Genomic DNA, 26,832 nt, shown 5'->3' with positions numbered 1-26,832 from the left:
CCGTCCTTAATTTAGCAGTGTAAGACAAGAGAAAAGGTAGCTAGTCATCACCGCCCACCGCCAACTCTTGGGATACTCTTTTACCAACGAATAATGGGTCTGATTGTCATATTATAACGCCCCTACGGCTGAAAGGGCGAGCATGTTTGGCGTGACGGGGATTCGAACCCGCGACCCTTGGATTACGAGTTGAGTGTCTTAACCACCTGGCCATACCGAACCTTGAACAGAGGTACTAGTGAGTAGAGAAATATATGAACATTACAACAACATAATCGCTACGTATTTTCGAAACCAAAGATTTATGCCAGTTTTTAAAGTCAAAACTGTATTAGCTTATTATATCAATCTTAGAAAACTCGTACGTTGCGCTTAAAACTCTCAACGTACGTGAATTGCGAGGATCAAATTATATGTTTTTTCACAAAATTATAAGCTGAATATTTCTGTTTCTCTTGATTAAAGTTTACAAAGTCGAAGTCGCAATTTACAGTATATTTTTAGAACATGCATTTAATGGTTAACGAACAATTAAAACTTCTTGTTTGAATAAGCAAACTATCTAATGAACTGTAAAACTTTTTATCCATTCCTATGTAGCTGTATTAGTTTGCACGCTTTAACAACTTTCATGACATTTGGGCAATTAACTTAGAGAAAATAACACCTGCTTTCTAAATGAAAATAATAATAATAATAAACTTATTTCAGTTGGTATTTTTGGACCTAGCGAGGCTGCAATGGTAAAAAAGTTAATTTAATGTTTTGATATTTTTATCAGGAAAATAAACGTTTTAATTTTCTATCACCAAAATACTTAAGTGCCTTCAGTAAACACTATAAGCTGCTAAAACATTTATGACACTTATATGAAAGTGTAAAAATGGATCTCTTTCTTTGATACAATGCCCCCAGTGGCACAGAGGTATGTCTGGGGAGTTACGACTCTATAAACCGGGTTTCGATACCCGTGATAGCCAGAGCACAGATATCCCACTGTGTAGCTTTGTGCTTAACTACAAACAACAATGATCCTGACATAAAGCTGATTTTCTTGAAACATTAAATGAACTTATATGATAAAACACGCGAAAAAATATGAAAAAACACACACGCACCTTAAAAATTCTATTGCTGACAGTATGATGCATATGACTGTATATTTTGCTATTAAATATTTGAAATAATACGTACTTTTAACAGCTTTTATGCAAAGGGTTGTGTATTAAAGTACAAATAATTATTTATAGCGTCTAGATCTGAACCTCAAGAAATATCTTATCTTGCGCAGGCGTTTCGATGTTTGATATCTTACAAACTATCATTTACTTCTGTTTTACTGCCTACATTCTAACTTCAAACTCTGATCACTAAGTAAGCACAAAACAGGATTTTGTTATTTGATTACCATCCTTAGATACCCTTCAGTATGTTACTACCACCTCCAGTATTTTCTGTTATCTGCTTTTACGAAGTAACACAACTTCCAGAAATGGCAAAGTGTCCAACAGACGTTGGGTAGTTATGATCCTACGGTTTAATTAGGTGTTGTGTGAAAGATTCATGACGAGCTGTCATTCGAGAAAACCATTACTCTCCACATATTGCCTACACATACAAGTGTTATGAGATTGTACTGTTTACATGTCTGAAATTTTAAGGGACCGTGCGTTAAGTTTCACGATATAATATGTAGTCTGTTTCAAACAAGAGAAACGAGTTCTTGATACAGACTGTGTTTGTTTGTTTTTTTAACTTTTTGGTAATATAAACTTGTGTATTACACACTCACATGGGTGGATGGATAGGTAGATTTAGGTTACCAGCTGACACCGGTACTCACGGATTTTATGTTTACCTACTTTTCAACGGTTTGTCCCATTAAAAAAAAACTAATTTACATATTAGTTTACGCACTGCATATTCATGCATTAGTAATTTTTCAAGTTTGTTGTAAGCAAATGTACAATGTTAAGAATTCTCATCTATTTAACCTAATTTGAAAGTTTTTTTTTTCTTAGAATAATACATGAAATAATACAAGTTACACGAAATTTCATGATGTGAAAAATAAGTTAATGTAATGTACAAACAATAAAAAATTAGAAGCTGTTATTTGAGTATGAACAATTCTTTCAGTTTTAGAATGTTTATTAAAGTCGAATTGACAAATATTAAAACCACAATGTCACTTTAATTTGATTATACAAAAATAAAAACAATTGAAATAGATGTATAACAAAAGTAAGCAGGCACTTGTTCATAATGGTGTATACTGCTACAAGTTTCACTTATACAATTTATACTGTAAATACGTTTTGTTTGAAGATACAGCTATCGAAATAAATTTATTTTAACAAACGACTCTTACAATGAGAAACTTCAAACGGTGTTATGCATAGGATGGTTCTTTCTTGCGTACGTGATTTGTGTACAGGTTTTAAAGCGTTTATTTCCTAATATGTGGTTCATTTCTTCTTTTTTTTTCGTGTAATTTATCGCTATTTATAACACATGTAAATATTTATTGAAACTAATAAACAAAAACTAATACAATTTGTAACAGGAGTTGTATGAAGCTCAGCACGGTGACTGGGGTGTAGCATAGTATTTTTACTGTCTAAAATTTGTGTTTCTACATCCAACGTTCTTAAAATCTACACCATTAATACAGTATCTAACACTAGTGCCTACATCTCAACTCGTGACGTTAGTGTCTACACATCCAAAGCTCTAACGATAATGCTTATGTTAACGTTATGGCCAGGAGCGTAGATCCTGGGGGGATGGGTGGGACACATCCCCCCTTCATTTTAGTGGGGGGGTATGGTGCATACAATCATCCCCCCCTACAGTTTGGTCTGTTGAATTGTTTTATTGCATCACAGGCCTACAAATTGTGTGTTTGTTCTTGTGATTTTCGTGTTCGTACCAATCGAATTACATAATTAGGCCTAGATGTAGGCTTTTTCAGTAGTCGAAATGCACATCTTTAATATAGGCGTGCTTCTAAGCTTTTCGATCTAAGCGATAGTTCATAAGTATCAGTCAGTATGCCTAAGTATACATGCAAGTATCGTGGAAACAAGGTTACTTTGTGACTGCATGTTTACAGCTTTTAGGATCATGTAATCACAGATTACCAATTTGCAAATTTAACAGTCCACATAAGTGGTTGCAAAAATCATCCCTCTCATCGGGTGTAAAAAAATCTACGACCCAGGTTATGGCGATAATTTGACATTACGTTAATTAGTCTTTTCTTATTGTTAGGAAACATTTTTATTAATTAATATTTGTAATAATAAAAAGCAGTAGCAATTAAGTAATTACACTTAAGTTATCATACAGGCTGCAAAACCAACAGAGACAAACCATCCAAGTTTTAACATTTATTTTCATATCAAAAAATAAAAAAGCTTAACCTTAATGTCTAACGCCTTCAAAGTTCTAACATTACCACCCTCACTTCTAAAGTTCTAAAGATAGTGTCTGTACGTCTACGTTCTAACATTTGTTTGCCTATCTTAACAAAAACCTGATACTGATATCTTCTCTCTAAGCTCTAATACAAGTGTATATATATCACAAATTCCAACGTTAATCTCTACGTTTCAAGCTATAACATTAGGATTTACATCCTAGTGCTAATCTCTACAACTTATAATTTTGATATCAGTGTTTATATTTCTGAAACCCTTACAATATAACCTACACCTTCAAATGAGCGTGTTGCAAGAAAAACGAACACGAAAGAACTTTGTGCTAACACTTAAAACTCAAGAGATTTACATGACTTGTTGGCACGTTCTTGAATGAATGTTCTGAAACCGTGTATTCAATAAATAAATTGGTTAGACGCCAGTTAACTAGTCTTAAGTACAAACTTATACGTTATCCTTGCATAATTTAATCCTGAGAAGAAAGTTAACGCTAGTCAAGCTATGCCTAATAAAATTAGTAGTGTATAAGTAATATAATACACGTAAACTGATCTCTTACATTTCAGTCGTGTTTTACTACACTCACATTCAAATTTGGTTCAATATGCAGGAGTTCCCCGTTAGTATAGCGATAAGTCTACGGGTTTACGAGTCTAAAATCAGGGGTTTGACTCTCCTTGGTGGACTTAGCAGATAGCTCGATGTGACTTTGCTATAAGAAGACACACACACACACATTCAATATCCAGTAAACATTAGTATGTATAAAATAAATGGAAGCCGTTTACAACCTGTCACATGTATGACTGTATATACCAAACCTTTTAATTACCGTTTATTTAGTTACACTTTACCCTCACATTTATGGAAGCATACTATTGATAGAAATCTAAGATTGGCACATTAGTTACTGGAGGTTTGTCAGTTGTGTGTATATAATAATCTAATATATAAAGTTAAGTTTCTTTATGTTTATCCACACCTTTCAACCATCTGTTCCTTAATATGTTTCCACATTTCTAAATCCACTCAACTTGTCAGGGTGAAAAAGGATGTCATGAGGGTGAGTTTGAACCCCATCTAATTTCGGGAAAAAAACCTGCTAAAATAGCAAACATGACACAGTGATACAGAATAACGTGAGGAAAATCATGAGGGGACTGGATCCCCTCTCCTATTTCGTAAGTAGTTTTGGAAAACTCTACCAAATCAACACAACTTGATACAGTGATGCAGGATGACATATGAAAGGTCATGAGGAATGGTTAAACCCCAGTCTAACTTCATATTGATAGAATTCTTGAAAACAGTATTGTTTTTTAAATATATTGATACCATATTCATTTTTATTGTACCTTTAATTTTTGCTATGTTAAAAAACAACAGAAATACAACCTCCTATCATTTTTTTACAAACGAGTTTTTATTTAACCCGTTCCACTGACGGATATTCTAACTTGTATATACTATTTTGTTGTTACGTTTACTTTTAACTACTTCAAGACCATACAAGTATTAAAAGGAATTTATATGCAACTGAAGTAATTTATGCGGGTGTTTTTTTCCACTATCACTAGGTATTTCTGGATGCTTCTCCCCATATAAATTATAGCTCCATAACGTAATGTTTCAAGCAGTGTATTATGATATATATTCATTCTTTACTTTAGCTATCATTAATCAGTATTAACTACCTCAAACTGATATTTTTAATCACATTCGCCTTTTACTAGCCTTCAGCTAGTTAACACAACTTGCCTTTACTTCCATCAAACTTTTTTAATAAAGAGGTTCATAAGAGGTTTAAGTACTACGATGTTCCTCCAAATGAATTTGTACATCTATGCAATAAAAACTACCGATTGAAGACAATTTTTCAGAACAGATATTACCAACTCGACATTCATTTCTATATAAAAGAAGTATTTTGGAGCACAAATAAAGAGAATAAAGAAAACTCAGTCCTACAATTCTTAACGCTTTCCACAGGTGGAGTTGTCGTCCAGAAATCTTTACTTGATGACATCCGAATTTTCCACATGTAGCTGAGCAGAATATAGTTCTATAATAACTTTAAATAAAGGTGGAATACTTTGTGTACATCCGCAGTATCTTAACATATGTGAGGACTCTTTTAGCTATCGTATTAGTACCTTATAGTCTGCAACTGATTCTCCTTGAAACTAATTTTGTAGCTCTCGATCACCTCATAATACATTTAAACGTCGTTGACCTTACAATGTTATGCATGGTGTTTATGTGGACACGTTTATTCACACCTAAACAGAAATACTCTAACATTCATTTGATATTTAACAACACATGAATTAAAACCACCAGATCAAAAAAACCCAATGGCACAATAGTATGTATGTGGACTTACAACTCTAGAAACCGGGTTTCCATACCCACAGTGGGCAGAGCCTAGACAACCCATTATGTATCTTTGTGCTATGCTTGACTTCAAATAAACAAAAATCCCAAGTTTTAAGCATAGCCGTCCCGATTATGAGTTGTTAGTATGTGTTTGAAACATAACCATTTCTAATTTAAAATACTGACTAGAATAAGGATAACCAGAAGACACCACCTGTGCTTTTAGTTTTAAACGAATAAAGGAACTAATTGTTACTTTAAATATGCAAACACAGTTGAAAGTGCAAAATGTGTTTGGTGACATACGTAGGTTCGAACCTTGAACTTCTGTGTCGCCGGCATATAATCACTAGATCACATTTGAAGCCATCTTAGTTACATATATATATTTTATCACATTACATACATACACATATATTGCATTTTGCGTTAAGGCCTTTAAGCAATACAGTAAATTATTCAAAAACAATAATAGTCTAAGAATAGTGTTTTATCAATGCCAAGTGATAATATGAAAAGCAAATATAGGTTTGGATATATTTTCTTCGTTTTGTATAAGTAATTATTTTCCTTGAACAACCAACTGTGCTTCAAGATTTTTACATATAACCCAACAAAATAATTAATATTAGTGCTAAGATATTTTTTACCCTAACTTAACGTATTCTGCTCATGCTCACAACCTCTACTTCTGCCATACTTAGGTTGGTATGACTTATTAGCCTACGTTAAAGCGATGCGAAAACAATTTGCTCTAATTAATCGTCCTGTCTATTCGGGTTGTAGGTGTGCAATTTGATTGGTAGATAATTTCTACTCCCTGTTACTCCTATCTTGATACTCATGAAGAACACAAAGAGATGTAAATAGAATAATGATCCTACTTAAAAAAGGTGTTTACTGTAAGAACTTTGCTTAAGTGCTCCCAGTGGAAAACATCAGGTAATAGCATTAATGGTTAAGTGGAAACCACGTTCATATTTCAATGTCAGTTAATCAGAAAGATTAATTGCATCACAGCCCGACACTTTTTAACATAAGATTAGTTTTCATTTTTTCTTTCTTTTTTTCCTTCTTTTAACAGGGAACCACTAGAGGCCAAGACCTTCTAGATGTCGTCTTCAAGCACCTGAATTTGTTGGAAACGGCATACTTTGGCCTACGTTTCGTCGATTATTCAGGTCACACTGTATGTTACCAATAGAAGGTTCTCATAGTTACGATAAGTTTAAATATATCAGCTCTTCGAACATATAATGCTCAATAAGACATTTTTATATATCACCATTCGTATGAAGACTTTGATGGCTAAGTTTTAATTCACTTGAAAAAGAAGTGACAGTTTAGAACTTAGAATCGTGAATTAGATCGTGGTCTTAATTTTCTATTTATCTGAGTAACTTATTGTAATAAGTAAAAATCTGTAAAATCTGATCATTTCTGAGCAGTTAGGTTTTATTTAACCAAGTTAAAATTAACATGTTTCGCATTAATTTAAATCATTTATCCATCGAAATTACATGCATATAATCCCAGATCAGTTTCTAAGTACGTGTGTAATTACGTAGTAACTACTAATCTTATGGCTCTAACCTTTAGCTTTCATCACGGTTTTATTCTTACATACATTTTTCTTTTCTAGTTCTTAAAACTTCCATTTCTTAAAACGATTAACAGTTTGGTTTGTTTCGAATATTTGCACAAACTTGCACAAAGCTAGCATTGTCCGTCCCTAATTTTGAATGGATAAACTATAAACTGTTATTCGACGGAACCAACCAAAAGTATTGTGTTATCCAATGGAATAGTTGTCTCAACTCTTTGCTGCAAGAACACCCTCCGCACTTTGGAAGCATGTGTGCGCTTTAAGAGTATTGGCCAAATCTTGCTATTTGATCAGACAAAAGATGGTTATGACTAAGTAACAGGCCTTCGCTCTAATCTATCAGTTCATAATTAGGAACAATTATGTGCATTACTCATAAAGTTGTGTAGCTTTATGCAAAATTCTGAAACAAAAATAAATTAATCGATGAAACAATTCATCATTGGTTATAAAACTAACAGAAAGCTGTCTTGACATACACACAAACATTTATAAGAATAACCATTAGAGCGTATGAAACGTACATTCCTATATTAGTATGCAATACCTCTCACACACTTGGCACTCAAAAGTTTATATATGTCATCGAGGCATTTCTGGCAGTCACTGGATTTAATATGTAGAGCCATCTAGAATAAGAGGTGGTAGTAAAATGTCACTGAGAAATTAAATTTAAGAATTTTTTTGTCCTTTCAGGTTTTCTACTGCTGAACAATTGAATAAAATTCCATATTTCTGCCTAATCGGACAACTACTTCACCCCTCCTCAATGTAAAACAGTCCTTTGCTATTATGTATATAATATGGCTTTACAGTTCGGCAAAACATTCACTTGGTGTAAATTGTGTTATATTATTTATGTTTTATTTCGCTAGTCTTAATACCTTGTGGTGTTAAATTGTTTGTAAAGAAACTAATTCATGAGATATACTTCGAAACTATTTTATCAGCCATAAGCTATTAACACTTTAAAGTTTTTTTATGGTATAACATTAATTTTCATTAATGTACAGTAAAGTAACCTTTTAAATTTATTATTTTTTATCTATCGCCCAATTATTCCTTGAGAAATATATTGTAGTTGCTTGAAAATCTATGTTGAGATTACTGCATGTGCTAAACCCGTGTAGGTTAATATCTAAAATTTAGACGAGAGCTTATTAGAAAATAAAATCAACCTTTGAAAACATTGTGAAAAATATCATAGATCATGGTTTTTACGGCCCGGCATGGCCAGCTGGTTAAGGCACTCTACTAGTAATCCGAGTGTCGTGGGTTAGAATCCCTTTCACACCAAACATACTCGCCCTTTCAGCCGTGGGAGCGTTATAAGTGACGGTCAATCGCACTATTCATTGGTAAAAGAGTAGCTCAAGAGTTAGCGGTGGGTGGTGATGACTAGCTGCCTTCTCTCTAGTCTTATACTGATAAATTAGGGATGGCTAGTGCAGACAGCCCTCGTGTAGCTTTGCGCGAAATTAAAAACAAACCAAACCATGGGTTTTTTTTATGTGCTGATTCACACACTACGTTTATAAAGTTAGTGCATTAATATTTAATGCATTGTTATTATGTTCTATCTTTTCCTTTTTATCTTAAACGTAGTATGCGCTTATGTCAGAAGTTGTTTTAGATTATCTGATATTAAGTGAAAGTGCGCATGATGTTTGCGTCGGAAATTTTTTGAATTGGTTGAAATTAAATAAAAACCAGTGTCAGTCGTCATGCGTTCTTTTCTTTTTCTCCTATTCAATAATATGTTGTTTTTTTATTATCGAAGCTTCTTTCTGTATAGCTAAATAAAATACAAATAATTATTCAAAATTACTCTTGTTGTTTCCAAGCAGATTAAAACCTCAGTCGATTCACATGAACAAATGTTTCATGATTTAGCTCGGTAATGTATAATATATATATATTTGTATTGTGCAACCTTGCACGTTACTTACCACGCTTTTTTAAAGTTCCACAGATAAGTAACAAAGATAAATGAACAGTTCTGACATTAAAACGGTATGTTCATTTAAACAATAGTTTTTACATTTACTACTTCTGTACTTTAAATACAAGTTGTGTGTGTCCTGCTTTATTAGCATAACAAATATATTAACAAAATTAATCATCTGTTAACATACACTCTTTTTCATAACCCATGTCTGTTTGAGTTACATAATACTCGCGAATCTTGTCCACCACGTGAAACAATATGAAACAGTAGACTCAGATTTTCCTTACTGTTGATCTGTATCATTTTATAGCTCATTTTGTCTTCCTATATTAAGTATATTACTTTGCTATAAGAAAACAAACACACACTCCTATATTAAGTATATTACTTACAGGTTTTTAGGTGTCGCCTAAAAGGAGAAAAACTGTTCTAGATTATTTTTGTCCTTGTTTTAAGTTCTAAAAACACAATAATTAAGTTTGTTTTAATACCTTCAAACTCTCCATATTATGAATTAGAACTTTACTATTAATGCTATAAGGACTGAGCGAGGCATAATAGTTTCTTTGTTGGAAAAAAGACCTGTTGGTTCCCAATTAGTGTCCCGTTCCCGAAAACAAAAAGAACAATAGCACTTCGAGACCGTGTTTTATGCACGTGACGGTGAAATCCCACTGATCGATCAGTCAAGAGTAGCCGAAACGTTGACAGTGTAAACTGATAGATGATGGGAAACCAGTTAGTCAATAGTATTCAGTCAAGTACGACTATACGCAGCTAATCCTTTTGTAGCTTTACGTGAATGCACAAAAACAATGAAAACAGTGAATTAGGTTCTTGCTACACGTACTAGCGTCTTTCTTACTGTGTAGGCTTCCAATTTAAAACATTTTCTTACAAGGTATATCATCCTGTTATTCGATGGATCCATCCTATCTTTTCACATGTTTAGTTGCTTTATTTTTTATGTTTATTTCAGAATAACAACTACAAGTTATTGTAGGCCAACTTGTCATTGGCGCTACCTAACGTAAACCATGTTGTATAGATTTCAGATAATTAGTAATAACGAATGTGCTACACTCTTTCCGAAAATGGCTAATGTCTTCGTTAATGTTTTCTGTTAATGATATAGAATTGTTTGGAAAAATATCAATGAAATCTGGAGTTTTTCTTTAAATCAGATGATAATTTATAAATTACGTTTGGAAACTCCTATAATTAATTAAAACTCGCCATAACAATTTAATATTTTAAAGTTAAGTTGCGACGGCCTATTCGGTTAATGGCGGTACTTACTCGTAGGTAAATTCAGCTTAAATAGTGCTAAATATGAAGTAATGCGAGATTAAAAACAAAAAACAAAATACATTAGTCTGTCAGAAGCAAACAGTTACATTTTTATTCAAAATTTTCCTTTATGGAATACATAACAGTCACAAATGCACACTGGTAACTCATACATACTTACACGTCTCTTTGTAAAGGCTTATCTACATACATTATGGGAAAATTGTCATGGAATGTTATTGAATTCCAACAGATCGACGGTATCCCATAAGTTCTCGATAATAAAGGAACAGATATTTATAACCCCGATCAAAATATATTTTATAAAATTTTCTTTCATATGAGAGAAGCACTATGCTTGACAAACCTTGCAAAATTAGTTTAAAATTACAGGCACGTTTGGCCTTCATCAAAGGACATAGTACTGCTTATTAACTCAGTGTAAGTGCCAGAGGCTGAATAGCAACCTCTCACAAATATTTAACATATCGAAACGGATTGTCCTTGTTATCTACAGGTGAAGATAATTATGACAATAAATTCTTCTTCCAAATAGTTTAGCTGTTTTTGAACGAGCCTTTCATCTTACAGCTATGTAATTAAACCTTATTAACTGCTTACGCTAAACAAACACATATGGTGTATAGAAGGAAAAACATATCTGTTCATCTTAACTCTAAGTGAATCGATAACTGTAGTTTTTGGTCGTTTTTACGAACTCTAAACACCTGTAGCTGATGTGTTTTTTTCTGTTTTATACACGGAATTATCAAAGGCTTTATTTGATTCGTATAGTATACGTTTCATACACTTCAGATATAAAATATTTATTTGGCATTATGCTTTAAACACGTATATGCGTTGTAGACAGCTTATAATCACAAATAAATATATGTAATTATGTGTCCTTGAGTTTTCAAGGCATATGTAGTAATTTGTATTAATAATGTATGTATATATTTTTACAGCATTGGCTAGAACCAACCAAGAAAGTGGTGAAACAGTTGAAGGGTAAGCTAATTTCGATTGACATTATTATGAGTTTTATGAGTAACCTCTAAACAGGAATATTGAATTATGAAGAGCTTTTTCAGCTTTATATATTTATCTTACTGCTTTTTCTTTCTGCAAAGTAGCATAATACACGTGTATAAAGAAAACAATGAATAAAACATGTTAGCCCCTAAATTATGTTATGAGCACAGAAAATCTCCCATTTTCTTGTTGGTGATTTAGCAAATATAAATCTTTTCGTTCTATTCAGAAATTAGTAAGTTTACATTTGCAGCTTACACTGGAAGAGAAAAATGAGCATATATTTATTGTGTAAAAATTTGTTATCAAGAGTAATAGAAATTAAATGTGCTTTTAAAAAGAAACCGATACCAATTAATCGTTCCGGATGTTTTTGATATGTCACCGAAATGCGTACATCTATGTTAAGAATGACATTTGAAAGTGTTCAAATACTGTCATATGTACAGCCTGAAATACTTTCAACGGTCAGTGTGGTTACGGGCTAGATGTTACATAACGGTTTGCAGTACCTGTCTGTAGATCCAATAGTTTAGGGGCCCGGCCTGGCCACGTGGTTAGGACACTCGACTCGTTATCCGAGGGACGCGGATTCGAATCTTCGTTACACCAAACATGCTCGCCCTTTCAGCCGTGGGGACGATATAATGTGACGGTAAATCCCACTATTCGTTGGTAAAAAAGTAGCCCTAAGGCGCTCTGCACTTTGTATCTGTGGGTACTGTTGCCTTACCTCTAGTCTGTTAACTCAAAATTAACGACTCTTTGAGTCGCTTTACGTGAAATCCTAAACAAACAACTGGAAATATTTTAATTTTGTATTTAATATCATACTGAACTCCATAATTCTTCCTCCGTCAACTTATGTATTTATTTAGTATTTTATTCGTATTTTGTGTTCTAATAATCATGTACTGGTATCTGAATATTTTTTGTCATACATTCAACGTACACAGATTAAATTCTTATTGAAGATCATAATACATTTTTATATCTGTTTTAATTACTTTTAAATTATCATTGGTGGCATTCAGATAAAATGTATTTAGATTTCTGTGTGAGTACATCTAAAATAAATAAAGCTGTTCCCCCTTCAACAAGATAAGTTTAATTCGCTAGTCGACTGGCTAGTTTCTAACTTCTCTTGTGGTAATTTCATTTACAAACTCTTTTAGAAACCATGATAGCGTTTTGTATTATTTTTTTAAAAAGTAATTTGTACATTTATCAACGGTTCTGCTTTACAAACTTAAGATGTGCTTGCGATACAGCTAATCCCCCTCTCTCACCCAGCGGTGGCTCAATGGAAAAACCTGAGGCCTTATAAGCTGAAGTTCTTGTAGACTTTGTCTTCCAGTTTTGTAATTTCTGTTGACTGTCGGGCCTGGCATGGCCAGTTCTTTAGGACACTCGACTCGTAATGTGATGGTCGTTGGTTCAATTCCCCACGGTGGTGATGAATATCTGCTTTCTCTCTAATTGGAGACGGCTAGCGCAGATAGCTCTAGTGTAGCTTTGCACACTCATTGGCCTAAGGAGGAAGAGATCAGTATTGTACCCGACCCTCCCAATTCTACACAAAGAACTTAAATACCGGTGAATAGAAACATTGACCTAAACAATATAAAAAAGTGGCCTGAGAGTCAACTGGAGAGCTTAATATCAACAAGTCAATAAAAAACATCGCAAAGAAACACCTAGAGGAATGAGGGTAATTATTTTTCTGCTGACTTTAGGCAGAAGTATATGCACATAAAAGAGTCTAAAATCAAATTATATTAAAGTTAATTATCAAATGAATTAAATTCGTCTAGCATAACTAACTTATTACAGTTCTTAGTTCTCAGTCATTTACGTTAGTTACTCACTCAACATAATATTTTAATGCTCACAAGACTTTCAACGTGTGTCCTTAACCTTTTTACTTCGTTCCCTGCTTTTAGGATCTCTTTTTATTATATGTTCACTTCATATTACTTTGAACAGTCGTTAAACCGTTTAAACATAGGCCCGGCATGGTCAGGTGGTTAAGGCACTCGACTCATAATCTGAGGGCCACGGGTTTGAATCCCAGTCACACCAAACATGCTCGCCCTTTTAGCCGTGGCGGAGTTATTCGTTATTAAAAGAGTAGCCCAAGAGTTAGCAATGGGTGGTGATGACTAGCTGACTCCCTTCTAGTCTTACACTACTAAATTAGGAACGAAATTTGTACGAACTTCAAAACAAATCAAACTGTTTGAATAAGTTCAAGTAACATCGACCAGCTTTCAAAGTCAAGTTCCTACAGTGTTCACTCTCAGGAATCTAGTAACCTTGCAGTAAGCACTTGCCTGGCACTAATTCTTTAAAATTTATATTCAAAGTTGTCCTAGGCAGAATTCCAACTATCGACCTAATAACTACTTAAACAAATTTTGTTACTGTTTTTTCCGAACTTGGACAAAAGTTGAAAATCACAGCATAAAAGTTTTTGGTTGCTGTTTTTCCGTCTTACAACATTCAAATAATAACCATGCTTCACCAACTTGTAACTCTAAATAGGAAGCCTCTGCTCTTTACAAGGACAAAAGTGTTTCCTAACATATCTTACGGCAGTATTTGAATGTCACACAAAAATTGGTTTAACTTTCAACATTACATTAGTAACTGTATCTTTATATGGCAATCTTACGTTATATTTTGTTGTTTTTTTATTCAGATCTTACTTTATAGTATGTAAATTAACATGTTTGCCTATATTGCTAAAAAGATCAAAATAAGGTTTCAGTTTTATTAATTAATTTAGTACACATGTTACGTGTGTATACATGTTGTGTACACATCAGTAATTTGACAGTCTTTTCAATGTTTATACAATGTGACCTAATCTGTCAGCTGGAATATTAAGGTTCTTATATTAAGCTATAAAGCATCAGCTAGTATACCACCTTCCCTTGTATATTGTTAACGTGTGCATATCTTTTAACTGCATCTGACTCGCCCTTCCATGCTTAAAGAGTGATAAGCATCTTAAGGCAATAATTATCATGTATTTCAAAACAAATTTAAATGAGTATGGTTTTTATGTCAGTAAGTTAGGTTTACCTTCGTTTAGGATAAAATTATTTTGGTTAGTAGGATTTCTGGTATATTGTGAGAGACAAGTTATGCATTAAGTGTCTCGTGCGAGTTGTTATTCTAAGGCAACAATGTCGTTATTTTAGAAACTTTATCGACAGTATGTTCAGTGTAGCATGGAAAAGCATTTCTCCGGAACAGTGCATTTGTCTGTTGATTAAAAAGCATTCACCAGGGTACCTGAACTATCTAGGTATAATAAACGGTGGAACCCCCACAGGTGGTTAACACGAACGTCTTACGCCCAACTCGCAGAATGCAGCCCACACAATAAAATCACTACCACGGTCTTATTCACATTTGCAAAGCGTAATCTCGGTTATATTTAACATTTACTTAGGTTTAAAATCGCATATGATCAACGTTTTTAAACTAGCTAAAAATGACTTTCATGTCTCTACAAGAGATTTTGACAGTTCTTAAGGTTCCAGTAGTTGCAACCTATTTACAAGACCAAAGGGTGCCAAGCCTTCTTGGAAAGAGTGAGAGACAACTTGCGTCTCCCACTTTCCAAAACACCAACACTCATGAATATCAGGCCCGGTATGACCAGATGGTTAAGACACTCGACTCGTAATCCGAGGGTCACGAGTTCGAATCCCCATCACACCAAACATGCTCGCCCTTTCAGCCGTGGGGGCGTTATAATGTATCAGTCAATCCACTATTCGTTGGTAAAAGAGTAGCCCACGAGTTGGCGGTGAGTGATGATGACTAGTTGCCTTCCCTCTAGTCTTACACTATTAAATTAGGGACGGCTAGCGCAGTTATCCCTCGTGTAGCTCTGCGCGGAATTCAAAACGAACTAAACCATGAATATCATGTTGTAAATATTTCACCGTGAGACCAAGACAAACTGTACGAGAAGTAACAAGTCCTCAAAAATTAACGCTTGAAATTCATTTACCATAAATGGTTTATGTTTTTCTGCAAATTATATCAAAATAAACATGATTAAATGTCTCCTGCGCTCATAAAATTACCAAAATACCGGAAGGCCGAATCACTACATGTTAGCTATAAAACTGTATAAACAAAATAAGGCATTCCTCTGTCATCTGAGAACCGATTAAGTTATATTGTTTAATTAGTTACTATTTTTAAAATTGAAAAATTTTAAAGTTAAAAAAGTTCTCTTAATAAGTTCAATTAGTTGTTGACCAAGCAGGGCAACAGAAAACAACAGTCCGTGCCCCCCAGTGGCTCAGCGGTATGTCTGCGGACTTACAACGCTAAAAACCGGGTTTCGATACCCGTGGGGGGCTGAGCACAGATAGCCCATTTTGTAGCTTTGTGCTTAATTTAAAACAACAACCCAAGTCCTTACGATAGAGGAACAAACAAATAGAAACCTAGAGAATCACGATAAATTGTTAATAACAATAAAACATCAGCATATAAAAAAGAAAGCTCTTTAAGATAGACTTGCTACGCCAGTATATAACGAAGTACATGCCACTGAAATTGTACATAGATGTGGAAACAAAAATAGGTTTATGGCAATTCAAAATTATTATCTGGGAGTTACGGGTGTTGAAACTACAAAATATTAATAATAATATATATAACAACCAGTTATCAACCAAACAACTATTCTTTTCGCCATTACTACATCAGATGATGACAGTTTCATATAAGGACAGCCATCACTGGAATTGGCTGGTATGAAATTTGTGCATTTGGCCAAAAACTCAAATATAAAAACAATAAATCAGTAAAATAATTGTAATAGTCTATAATTTACAACATCAAGTTCATTAACTTATTACAATTCAAAACGTGTAACCCGGGCGATGGAACGTGGTTTTCTTCGAGACCCGCCCAATATCAACACTAGTAGAAGTTTTTGATATTAGCATATATTAGTGCGTTGTGCTCTTCATGAAACCAGACCTTTCCGTGTTCTAGAAAATATGATAATATCTTCCAAAGGCGTGGTTTGCTTCTTAATATTATCCACATTTGAATACCTCATCGTGGTATGAATAAAATATTTATTAAAATTTAGGAAGGTAAGGTAATAAATCAACAAGCTACTGATTTTAACCGGTTATTACAGATAAATTATTTTAAGCTAATAACATTAAAATGGTTTGCAGTTTCAAAATATTTTACAACAAAACCTTTTATGATATTTTTCAACAGCTTAAAATAAAGTTTTATATACTAAACTTACCAATCTGTTATTTCCAACGGATTTTAGAACATAACTGTTTTCCAACACATTTAAATATTTAAATCATTTCCACAATGTAGAAAAACAATGCTGAAAAAATTTAAGACAAAGGAGAAATTTAAGTCTTTGTCATTTCATTCGGCTCTCGTTATTTACCCTCAATTAAATCACAAATTGTGCTTTATAGCTCTCGAAAATAGGTCACTTAAACTTAATTACTGAAATTAATAAAAAATAATTGAGACAATGAAACTTTAGCCAAAACTACAAAAATATATATTCCAGAGATTGCAGCCTATCCTTGCTAATAAATAACTTCTCATTTGTTATTCACGCAAGTCACTTCTTTTCGTGTAATAAAATCATTTGTTTTTGTACAAATATAAAGTAATTTTTAAGAGTTTCATAAACGTGTAATGTAATTTTTTATTACGATTTAGTTTGGTTCGTTATGAATTTTGCGCAAAAATACACGAGGGCTATCTCTGCTAGCCGTCCCTAATTTAGCAGTATAAAACTAGAGGGAAAGCAGCTAGCCATCATTATCCACCGCTAACTCTTGAGCTACTCTTTTTACCAACAAACAGTGGGATTGACTGTAACTTTATAACGCTCCCACGGCTGAAAGGGTGAGCATGTTTGGAGTGACGGGGCTTTATTACGGAGAATATAGTTGCTTCATGTACATAGTTGAGGTTTTATAATCGAACAGCCTACTGATGAAAGCTGTGCCGAAGTAATTTAAATTTTTATGTTATTCATTTTTTGTTACAGGGGGGGGGGGCTCTTTCTAGTAATCAAATACGGTGTTTCTTGTCTGAAAGTATTTAGTTAATAACAAGTCACTTTTATTATGGAGAAAAAGGAAATTTTCAGTTATTTTTACTTTCATTACAGGGAACACCTGATCATTTGAAAGTAAGTTTGTTTTGCAACAAGATCCTTCACCTTATGTTTTTCAGGCTTATTCAAGTGCACCATCAATAAACCAGAGTGTTTGGTATTCATATAAATATATTTAACTTTCCTATTGGTGTTTACACCTTACTGTTGTAATTAATGTCAACTTCAGAAATAAAAACTAAATTCTAAGTTCTGTCCTAAAATCAAAGGTATATTATCATATTTATAAATTTATCAGTCATTCCTCATAGGGCTGAATTTCTCACTTACTTGATTTGATTTGCTAGCCGTTCCTAATTTAGCAGTAATGGACTAAAAGTAAGGTAGCTAACCAACACCACCTACCGTCAACTCTTGGTCTAGTGTCTAACCAACGTACAATTAGATCAGCCATCACACTATAACGTAACCACGGCTGAAAGAGTGAGCATGTTCGGCGATGGGAAATCGAACACTCGACCCACAGGTTGCAAGTCGAGCTCTCTAACCACCAGGTGGTGGTAGGTCCAATCAACTTGAATATACTTTAAGTTGAAATGTTTATAAAGTAAAAGTTAATGCCATTCCTTTAGGGGCTTGATATGGCCTGGCGAATAGGGCATTCAGTCCGTAATCTGTGGGTCGCAGGAACTGACTTGTCACCGAACATGTTCGCCTCTTCAGCCTTGAGGGCGTTATAATGTGCTGTAAATCAACTTTTCATTTGTAAAAGAGCAGCCCAATGGTTGGCAGTAAGTGGTGTTGACTAGCGTTTATCACTTCAAAATTAGGAGGAGCTAGTGCAGGTGAACGTCGAGTAGCTTATGTGAAATCAAACAACCAATCCTCTCATTTTGGTTTTGTATGCATTTGTTACAAAGTTGTGATCTAAAACGTAAGCTATGATGTGGAGAAATCTACTAATTAGCCCCGTATAATCTTCTGCTTTAGAGTTTGATAAACTTCAAAACATGATAGAAGACTATAAAAATTAGATGATCCCTCCCGGACCAGATTGTATATCTAGGTCTTGTTAAGTTTGTTTTCTAATTCGTGTAGTAAACATTATATTTCTATACATGTATTATAATGTATCAGTATTCATTATATTGTACAATCATTCCAATGATTAATCTCATTCGTCAGCTGTCAGATTAAAATTCTTGAATGAATTTTTTTTTATAGCACCAGCTTGTTTGCCGATTTCGCTTACAGACTGTTAACACATGTTTATCTTTAACTGCATCTCACTTACACATCCACACTTAAAGGGTAACTGGTATCTGTAGACAATAACACTTGTTCAGCACTCTAAGTCTTTCCACAACTCTCTACTCTTAATAACATAGGTATAATGGCAGTCATCAATTATAGAACTTCAATAAAACACCAATATTTTGTTGGTAATAGAGTAACATCATTATCCAACTAAGAGAATCCTGCTGTGGAAAAAATATTCTACTGATAAATATTCTTGTAAATATCTTCCAAATGAATATTAAGTTTCCAAGGGCTAAACATCAGATTTCACGTACAGAATTATTGATGAAACGTTTATATATGCTGCAAATGTTATTCGTGTTCCTTCAAACCAAGCAGAATTCTTACGAACTTTGAAGTGTCTATTTGAGATGGACCGCTAATCATATTATGCTTAAACCACATTTCTCGGTTACTTCCAATACACAGAACTGACATACAGTGTAGAAACGCATTCAGGTAATATAGTGCAGCTAAGTTAAAACTATTGTAGAGAATATAGTCAAAGAAAACAAATCCTAGAATGATGCAACGTGTACGTTAATAATTGAATAATTTAAATATTCAAGAGCAAATGTGTATTGGTTTACCACGCTAAAACAAAACTTCAATTCAGTCTTAACCGTTATAGTGTGTTTAGCGTAACAAAATTAATACACAGTTGTTTTTATTTATTTTGTTGTTTGGTATAATATAGAAGAATAATGAATGTACATTCTTTCGAATGGTTACGTCATCTTGAAAAGCACTTAAAATACAGTTTTAGAATGATACAACTTTGTTTTTTAATTGAGGAATAACATTCAAACACAGCACAAATTTTATTAAAAAATACACGTTCAGAATAACATACGGCCTGCCATGGTCAGGTGGTTAGGGCGTTCGACTTGTAACGTAAGGGGCGCGGGTTCGAATCATCATCACACAAACATGATTGCCTTTTCAGTCGTTATAATGTTACGGTCAATCCCACTATTCGTTGGTAAAAAAGAGTAGCCCAAGAGTTGGCGGTGGGTGGTGATGACTAGCTGTCTTCCCTCTAGTCTTACTGCTAAATTAGAAATGGCTAGCATGTTAGCCCTCGCCCTCGTATAGCTTTTCGCGAAATTCAAAAATAAACAAACAATAATAAATGTTTTATTAAGAAACGAAAGTTGAGACAGTAGCACGCTGTTTTATGAAAGAAATCTTGGGATAGTACAGTGTTTTATTAAGGAGTGAGAGTTAATACAAAAAAAAACATGTCACCTGTCTATATATATAAAGTTATGGTAGTGTGTCGTGCGGCAAAAAAAAATAAATTAAACCGCACAACACCCAGTGTGTTATTAACATGAATCAAAAACTATGTTGTTTCAACCATCCATGTGATAGTTTCCTTTAGTCCAAACTTTCCTAATTTTGTACAATAGGTCTTCCAGATCTCCTTACTTTACAAAGCAAATGCTTTAACTCTTACTGTTTTACGAACTTAACTTGACATTCTTAGTTTTCTTCTTCTCACCAATGTGAAGAAAAACTTCTTCAATCGATTTCTTTCAAATTTTGTATGTCGTTAGCGTATATATATATATATATATATATATTTTTCCTGGCAGGAAAGCAAATTTGGTTGTATTATTTCAAGTATTCTCAGATATATGGGCACAAATTAAGCTAAAATCACATACATTTTTGCACCTGCTTTCAAAAACGTTGGTTAAGTCGATCGAGCTAAATTTTCTACCACATATTACGATATTCTTAAAAGAGGACTGTTTTTTTATTCCATAACAATCGGTCTTGAAATTCGAAAGTTACGAGCCCAAAACAACCATCGTATAAAACGTTTCACATGCCTCTCAGAATTTTTTTTTACATCAGACTTCAAACAAATAAAAACGCTTCACGACACATGACTGCCTTCATTTCTGGCATATAGCTAGAATATTTCATAATATCACTTTATCCACCATATAAAACTATAAGAGGAAAATTATATCTACTGACTGAAAAAAATTGAGAGAGAATGAAAAGTTATTTGTACTTGAGCAAAGTTACATAAAGTGCTCTGCCCACCAAGTGTCGAAACCCGGTTTATAGTGTTGTAAGTCCGCAGAAATACCGCTGTGCCACTGAAGAATATGAACTCAGAGTTATCGAAGAAACTTACATGCAGTTATGATATATCCAGATTTTGTAGGTGCTTTATGCTATTGTTATTCCAACCTATATCTGGGTATAAAATGTATGCTTTTTTGTGGTTAATTTTACTTAATGTAGAACAAATAAAAAAGTGGCATCTACCAAAAACAGCACAGCTGTAAAAACAAAAGGTACGACAAATAAAGATATTAATTGCAACAGAATATTAAAGTTTGCAACGAAAAAATAAAATTCGATGTAAACTATTATGATTAAGCATTCAGAATTTTACAAATTTTTTAGCGCATGTGTACTTACAACAAGGAATCGAATGTGCTGCTGCTACGTTCAGCTATACACCAACAACAAAACGGCGCCCCCTGTAATTTCTTGAAGTAACTAAGCATACTCTACAAATTTTGAATTTCTGTTTTTTTTAATTTCGCGCAAACCTATTCGAGAGCTATCCGCGCTAACCGTCCTTAATTTAGTAGTGTAAGATTAGAGGGAAGACAGCTAGTCATCACCACCCACCGCTATCTCTTGGGCTACTCCTTTAACAACGAATAGTGGGATTAATCGTCACATTATAACGTCCCCACAGCTGACAGGGCAAGCATGTTTGGTGCGAGGGGAATTCGAACCCACGACCCTCAATTTACGAGTCGAATGCCTTAACCCACCTGGCCATGCCGGGCCTTTGAATTCTTACTGTCATCAGATTGCATAGAAAATCTGTAATCATTATATTTGCAATTTAGACGTAAAACTTTGATCTCGCGTCTTTCAGTAGAAATTATATTCCTTCTTTTTTGGGAGGCGCACTTTTTTTTAAACAATTGCTGTTTTTAGTTACATTTAATATAAATATTCTTGTTTCATTGATAATGTTGTTCTTTAGATTAGAAAGAATTGCGATAGCAGTAGTTCGATGTATCTATTTATCCTAAAATGATATTTTATACAAAGACCATCTGAACACTGATCAGTATTCAGTTCTGCCACGCCATGTCGCAGGATTGATCTTTATAAGAAACTTTATTAGTGAGAAAAAACGTTAGCTTACCACTGTAATGTGTCAGAAGCGGACTGGTGACGTAACGACAAATAACGAAATGATGTGCAGTTTCTTGCAGATAATTGAAGGCGTGAAATAACAAAAATGATCGACATCGTTAACTAACTTCGCTATTCATATTTTAACTTGTTTCATTTATGGAAATGGTCTGTTTAAAATTAAGCACAAAGCTACACAATGAACTATCTGTGCTCTGCCCACTACTAGCATCGAAACCAGATTTTAGCGGTGGGAGAGGACTTGTGGAAATGGATCAGACAGGAGTGACAAAGAAACGAAAGCAACATTTGAACCGAAGATGTTCTCGAACACTCATAAACATTGAAAATTAAATATAAAAGTTGTAAAATCTCTCCTCCGACTTTGTAGCCAAAGATGCATTTTAATATTAAGAGTCAAATTCTATTATTTAATTAGAGTAGCGCAATATTTAAGGGGGCTACTATTGAAAAGCTCACTTCTCCCTAATTTATGAGCTCAAAAATGTGGATGGCTAACGCTGATAATCCTTGTTTAGTTTCGCGTGAATATCCTTAACAAACAAATTATATTTTACTTTAGTTTTCAGTGGCAACCATCTCTTGATTTATATCTACCAAAACGAAAGTCATTATTTAAACTAGTTTGTTATATATGAATGCAATGGAAATTTTGCAAGTAATTTTAAGAAGGCTTGAATCTAATAAAAGGTTAAATTTATTGTCGCCAGGACTGGAACATAAAGTTGTTCCTGTCTTTTGAAAAAAACTAGTTTTTGTCACTTTAAATCCTTGCATATTTTAATCGTGTCCTTCAGCTGACTCCCTTCTACTGAATGTAATATATAACTCAGTTTGAATTTTTTTCGGGTATTTGATTAAGTGATATATATTCTCAGTTCAAAGTCAATATCGGATTTTTTATTTGTTATTTACTACTTTACATGGTATATATCAACATTTTTATGCATTTCTGTCATTTTTTGGATCTTAATTCAAAGTAATTATATTTTTTATGTTATGATATAAGAGTTTTCACTGACATGTTAAAGTATTGCTAATGTATACAGTTTATTTACTGACGTTATGATCAAAAATTGAGCAGTAAAGTGATTTTGTTTCATGTTGTTGGCACTTAAATTTTATCTCTTATCAGTAATGTATTTATTTTATATTTGATTTAGCTGTTCTATTCAGACGTTGATTATAATTACAGCCGTATTAGCTTCACTAGACACTAAACGACCAATTTATTTCTTTGCAAGTGCGTATTGTCACTGTTCCATTTCCATTAGAATGTTTCAATTTAATTTCTCCATTATGTTCAATTCATATCTCAAGCTTATTTAGGTGAAGCAGAAATACAGGTTTCGTGGTTCATTAAACCGGACCATGACTTTGATGCAGAGGAGGTGTTTTTACTGTGTTTAACAGTCATAAGAGTTGTCTGTACGTTAAATAAAAAAAAAAAGTCTTGTCAGAATTTTCCACAGAATGCGATCGTAGGAGGGTTTTGCTTGTATCATGATTCAATTTCAAACTAAACGTTTGTGATAAATTTTCTTCAGATAGATTCGTTTCTAAACATCAACTAGTGATCAAGAAATTTCTATAAAATTCAATGTCCTCGAATTATTTTATAAGTTGTATAATTTCAGTTTCATTGGAATAAGCTATTGTCCCTCAACAAAAGTGGTATATGAACGTGTTCCTGAACTTAAGAATGTAGAATAAATTTATACGTTTGTCACTTGTACGTGAGGTACATACATTCTATACTTACATTCAAAATATGTGTACACACATTCGGAAGATCTCTCCAATTTTTATATGATTTTTATATGCATTTTCCAATGTCGTGGTTATGGTTAAGAACTATATTAAGATATTTTTGCCCTTCAAATCACTGAGTGTAAATAATATGCATTTATTTGCACAGGTTAAGGGATCAAATTGTCATTAAAAATTAATTCTGATATTGTAGAAAATATTAAGAGGGAAAGTGTTGTTGGTGTAATTAGTCAATATTTAAGAAGATAAAAATCTTAAGAAAATATGCTATTGGACATTTTAATAGTGTATTAGTTATATTTCTACAGGTGTAGAGTTTATCCACAACAACACATTTCATTTTCAATCTTCGTCCATTGGTTATATATATTACAATTACATATCTATGATGGTGTCAGAACGAATTTCAAAAATTCGCCAGCAATTATTGGAACCTATAAAACTACGAAATTAGATAATGAAAATATCATGGTCCATATCTCCATTCTTTTCACTTTTAGACAGAGAGAAAATACGTATTGAAATCTAGAGTAAAATGTTACTCGTTTTAGATATTATCATGACTGAATGTTTTTGTACTTTGACAGGAACTTCGCCGTGCACCTTGTCCTTTAATGTTAAATTCTACGCGTCTGACCCTTGCAAGCTGGCTGAAGAAATTACACGGTAAGTAACATTATATTACATTTTGCTGTACTATTTCATAATGGAATTGAAATATTTTGGGAGGTGTTATAAGCTTATAGTAGGACTGACATCGCCTGGTGGTTAGGATGCTTGACAGTGAGTTCGAATACCATCACCGATCATGTTCGTCTTATATTAGATATGGGCTGGGTCAGCCACCCAAGGGTTAAAATTCTTGGCTTACGAAAATATCGGATAACCCAAACTAGATGGAAGTCAAGTCAAATGGGAAGAACAAAAACTTAAATCATGTTTAATTCTCAAATCTTGCCTAATCATTCACGAGAATATAGTTTGTGTATAAAATACAGACATCCACCGTAAAATCGTTTAAGCATTTGTATTGTTCTAATAGTTGCCGCTAACCAGAGGGAAGTTGGGCAAAATGTTTTGGCTTGCTTCGTATCCTTTAGAGTGTGTTAAAAGAAAATACACTTAGTAAGTAGTTTCAAAGGCTAGTCGTCTGAAAAATATTTGAAATAACCACACTTCTACGGAACAGTGTCAGGGAGCGATACAATTCTTACTTTAGAAAATCGTATATGGGTTATTATGTATATAAAAAAAAATATTGAAAACTATCTGTATTTTCATTTGACAGGCCCGGCATGGCCGGTGGGTTAAGGCGTTTGACTTGTAATTTGAGGGTCGCGGGTTCGAATCTTCGTCGCATCAAACATGCTTGTGCTTTCAGCCGTGGGGGCGTTATAATGTGACGGTCAATTTCACTATTCTTTGGTAAAAGAGTAGCCCAAGAGTTGGCGGTGGAGGGTGATGACTAGCTGCCTTCCCTCTAGTCTTACACTGCTAAATAAGGGACGGCTAGCGCAGATAGCCTTCGAGTAGCTTTGTGCGAAAGAAACAAAAAACCACTTTGACAACCAGCGATATTTCGTTTTAAACATTTTGTTGCTTGGTCATGCATCCTTAGAGGATCCACGCGGAATGATGTCGGGGTCGGCATTCGGATCTAACTTCTTGTGTGGCTCCAGAGATTCTACCCTATGTTTTCATCACGCGTTAGATTACTACGACTTTTGTGAAAATACTTATTGGTACATTGTACATAATTTGTATGCATACTGTCCCAACAACACAAGATCATCTCTAATTATAATATTTTTCAGTAAAAAGATATTTGAGCGCCAGTAGCACTTAAATCATGTTTTCATGCCCGCGGTGAGCAGAACAAAGAATGTGTAGTATTCTGTTTAGAAAACAAACAAAATCTTTAAATACACCACAACAAAGTAATGCTTTATTAAACCCTTGCTACACATGAAAGTTCATGTAAGGTGCAGTGCTGGATTTGCTATTTTTCAACAACGTCAATAAAGTGATATGTCTTGTTTTATTTTACTGAAAGAAACTATATATACGACACTAGCTTGATCTTTATAAGGAACAATTGAATATTTCGTTCTAATCACTAATTTCATTGAAGTAAACAATAAATTCTCCCAAGATTCCCATAAAATGATAAAATCAGATAGCAGTAGGCGCGGAAGTAAAAAGTATTTTTCATTTTTAACTTATAAAAGACCTTCCTGGTGGTCTGGTGGGAAACCAAAGCGCTTAACCGTTAAAACCGTATAGTTTGAACAAATATAACATATGGTATAGCATTAGGCTTAACAACAAACTATATGAAAAAACGGCTCGTTTGGGTTGAGAAAATATTTTACATAGAAGGTCGAAACGTTGTTCGCTCTTCTATGTAAAATATTTTCTCAACCCAAACGAGCCGTTTTTGCATATAAATTTCTCAACAAGTGGGTTTCTCGACATCACTGATAACAACAAACTAATTATGCAAAAATTAACAACATAGCAGACCTTATTCACATTCGAAATTGTAATGTAGAAGAATATCGGGTAGTTGAGGTCATAAAAGATGACCTTAAACAGAATACATGTTATTGAATTTATGTACTGTAACCTGTTATTCCCGTTTCTTTCAATTATGTTGTTCTTCCAGATTTAGTTGTTACCTTTATATACTTCATAATTAATTACTCTCGTTATAACTAAGTGCAAA

The 26,832-nt window shown here is 33.7% G+C and overlaps 1 protein-coding gene across 3 annotated transcripts in view; it reads left to right on the top strand.

Annotated features, from left to right (window-relative positions):
- The window catches only part of LOC143249724 (band 4.1-like protein 4), a 158,657-nt gene that overhangs the window by 38,082 nt on the left and 93,743 nt on the right, over window positions 1–26,832 (top strand). For 2 of the 3 annotated variants that reach the window (XM_076500039.1, XM_076500038.1), the window contains exons 3-5: window positions 6,904–7,008; window positions 11,632–11,674; window positions 24,695–24,773. In XM_076500039.1, the coding sequence (XP_076356154.1) occupies window positions 6,904–7,008; window positions 11,632–11,674; window positions 24,695–24,773 (227 nt within the window). The remainder of the gene's footprint in view (window positions 1–6,903; window positions 7,009–11,631; window positions 11,675–24,694; window positions 24,774–26,832) is intronic. The other variant, XM_076500040.1, reaches the window with a different exon arrangement.

This window comes from Tachypleus tridentatus, chromosome 4 (assembly GCF_004210375.1).
Source record: "Tachypleus tridentatus isolate NWPU-2018 chromosome 4, ASM421037v1, whole genome shotgun sequence".
In the NCBI taxonomy this organism is placed as follows: Eukaryota; Metazoa; Arthropoda; class Merostomata; order Xiphosura; family Limulidae; genus Tachypleus; species Tachypleus tridentatus.
Note: the sequence above shows the minus strand (reverse complement) of the source record. Positions and strands in the feature narration are given on the sequence as shown.